This window comes from Haplochromis burtoni, unplaced genomic scaffold (assembly GCF_018398535.1).
Source record: "Haplochromis burtoni strain Fernald_Lab_line unplaced genomic scaffold, NCSU_Asbu1 Contig_65, whole genome shotgun sequence".
NCBI lineage: Eukaryota > Metazoa > Chordata > Actinopteri > Cichliformes > Cichlidae > Haplochromis > Haplochromis burtoni.
Window position 1 is genome coordinate 1,310,923 of NW_024582426.1, and position 2,644 is coordinate 1,313,566.

A 2,644-nucleotide genomic window follows, 5' to 3' on the forward strand; every position below is an offset into this window, starting at 1 on the left:
ATGTAATGCATTTCAATAATAAAGCATAACTGGTAGAACAACCTGTCTGATGTGTATACAAGTGAGTGTGATTAAGTTATAGCAACCGGCTGACATCTGCAGGTGATTTAACAACTGTAAAGGTAAGTGGATCGTCATGCAAATTATCAGAGCAACACTTCAACAGATAAATAATAAATAAAAATTCAGAGGCTTCAAATTCATTAACATACATGTTCTGCTGCCTTCAGCTGAATGGAAAGGTTTAATGAACTGAATGAAACATTTTTCATGCAGTATAAAAACGCTGTTGACACCTCATTAAATGGGACTTACTCATCCATTTATAGATAAATACAGGCTGGTTTACAGATGTTCCTGCTTCAGCTGCATTAAATGTTCATTAAATGCATCTGCTGACTGGAAAGGGATTCATTAAAATGGTTTATTTACGCGTTAAGTGTTATACATAAGTATTTACTGTTGAACAACTGTTCCAATAACTTTGCTTGTTTTTATTGATTAAATCCGCAAAGTGGATGCAGATTGAGCAATGTGCTTCTGAGCGAACGATTGTGAGAGTAAAGTTTAAGACTCAAAGAAAGTCCGCTGAATTTACAATGACGCAAAAACATTTTAAAATATCTGTCACAGAGCTAACTTTAAATTTAATAAATAAATGGATATATATTTGTACACATTTAAACTGATCTCTGTCTCAGTCCGTTAAAAAAATTGCACATAGAATTTCAAGGCAACTAACAATAACTCTCAACTTTGTCCATTATTCAGACCAAATTACATTTAACTTTCCTTTCAGGAAATTACCCAGCCTGCAGAACAAAGTCTAAACTGTAAACAAAGCAACAAACATTGGGAAATGGACTCAGATTTATTGATTGCTCCTACCCTTTGTCACCAGACTCTTTGACGGGTTTGGCTGGAGGAGCGTTCTCTTTCTTCTTCAGATATTGCTTCAGTTGCTCAGCTCTGTCCAGGTAGTCAGCACACTTTGCCCTGATGCTCTGCTTCGCCCGATCGCCTTGGGCCTCATCTGCAACGCAAAAACTGACTTAGATCATTCATGCGGAACCGAAGTGGAGTTTAAAACAGCAAAAAGGATGTACAAATCTAACAGTGGTACAAGTTTCTCACACTTCACAACATGAAGGAAGTATTGCACTGCGTGCTGATAACATCTGAGGGCCTCTTCATAGTTTTTGGCCTTGTCTTCCTCTGCGGCCTTGCTGGCCAAATCTATGGCTTTCTGAAAACAAACAAGATGAAACAGAAGGATTTATTACACATTTATAGAACTTATATGAATTTTTTTGGTTCTTGTTTGTGCTTCTTGTTTGGTCATATATGCCGGTAAGTTGTTTAGCATGGTGGGGCGATCGTGGAGAAGAGTTGGCAGTTTGTCTTGTAATCGGAAGGTTGCTGGTTCGAGCCCCGGCTCCAACAGCCTCAGTCGTTGTGTCCTTGGGCAAGACACTTCACCTGTTGCCTACTAGTGGTGGTCAGAGGGCCTGGTGGCGCCAGTGTCCGGCAGCCTCGCCTCTGTCAGTGCGCCCCAGGGTGGCTGTGGCTACAATGTAGCTTGCCATCACCAGTGTGTGAATGTGTGTGTGAATGGGTGGATGACTGAATGTGTAAAGCGCTTTGGGGTCCTTAGGGACTAGTAAAGCGCTATACAAATACAGGCCATTTACCATTTACCATTTTAATTATAAAATACACTTTAAAAAGATAGTATTCAAAAGTATTACTAACACCATAAATTAAAATTCTAAATTGTGGTGTCCTGTGATTACATATGCAGCATTTTAAAATTAGACATAATTATTCTATATTGATCATTCAGTCTAGGCTGTTCCATCCAGTGGGTGGGGTCTTACTAGAAACACCTCAGGGCCAAAAAACAAGAAAACAAGAAAATGATTACATAAATGTTATACACATACAGGCCTCCTTGTACATCATATTTGTTCTGTTTGTGAAATACTGGGTAATTTGGGGGATATTAAAGCTACTTCTGTGACTTGCATGGACAGCTTAAACAATGAGCCAAGTTTTGTTTTTGTTGTTTTTGCTATCCATAGCAACAATTACCTGCACAGTTTAAGTTATACATTGTTTTCTAATTGTAAAAAGTACAACTCTGCCCATTTAAATTGCCTGAGACAGAAACAAAGTAGCAAAAAGCTAACTTTTATGTAAATAAAGTAATTTAGTTCTTTACTTTCCTACTTTTCATCACTGGAAAAGGGAAAACAGCTAGAAAATATGTTTCACTATGGGACAATAAAGCCCCAACTAAATATTGTTAGAGTTTCTTCATCTATGAAGCATTAGTAGTGATTTACACTCCTTACGCAGTAGTGCCTGTTTTTTTCCATTACTTATAATTGAATTTATGGCTAAATACATTCAAGTTGGCTTATTGTTAGTCTCTAAATTAGACATTCATACAATATAAAATCCCTAGTTGCTTATTTAATAAAAGGCTGAGTTTATTAAAAGCCGAGTTAACATCTCTTTGATTTGGGCAGTCTTATGTAATCATTGTTAGTAAATGTCTGCCACTTACCTGTAAATTACCGCCCGCCATTAGATGTTTTTCTGTCGGTCAAAGTTTAGTATTTGACTTTAAATAAAACCGTCA

At 37.3% G+C, this 2,644-nt stretch overlaps 1 protein-coding gene across 1 annotated transcript in view; it reads right to left on the minus strand.

The window, feature by feature from the left end:
• The window catches only part of LOC102313729 (vacuolar protein sorting-associated protein 4B), a gene marked incomplete at its 5' end in the record, with an annotated part of 8,151 nt that extends 5,509 nt beyond the window's left edge, over positions 1-2,642 (minus strand). Inside the window, 3 exon segments of the mRNA XM_042221376.1 lie at positions 889-1,033; positions 1,135-1,246; positions 2,570-2,642. Coding sequence (XP_042077310.1) covers positions 889-1,033; positions 1,135-1,246; positions 2,570-2,590 — 278 coding nt within the window.
• Between the last annotated feature and the right edge of the window lie 2 nt (positions 2,643-2,644).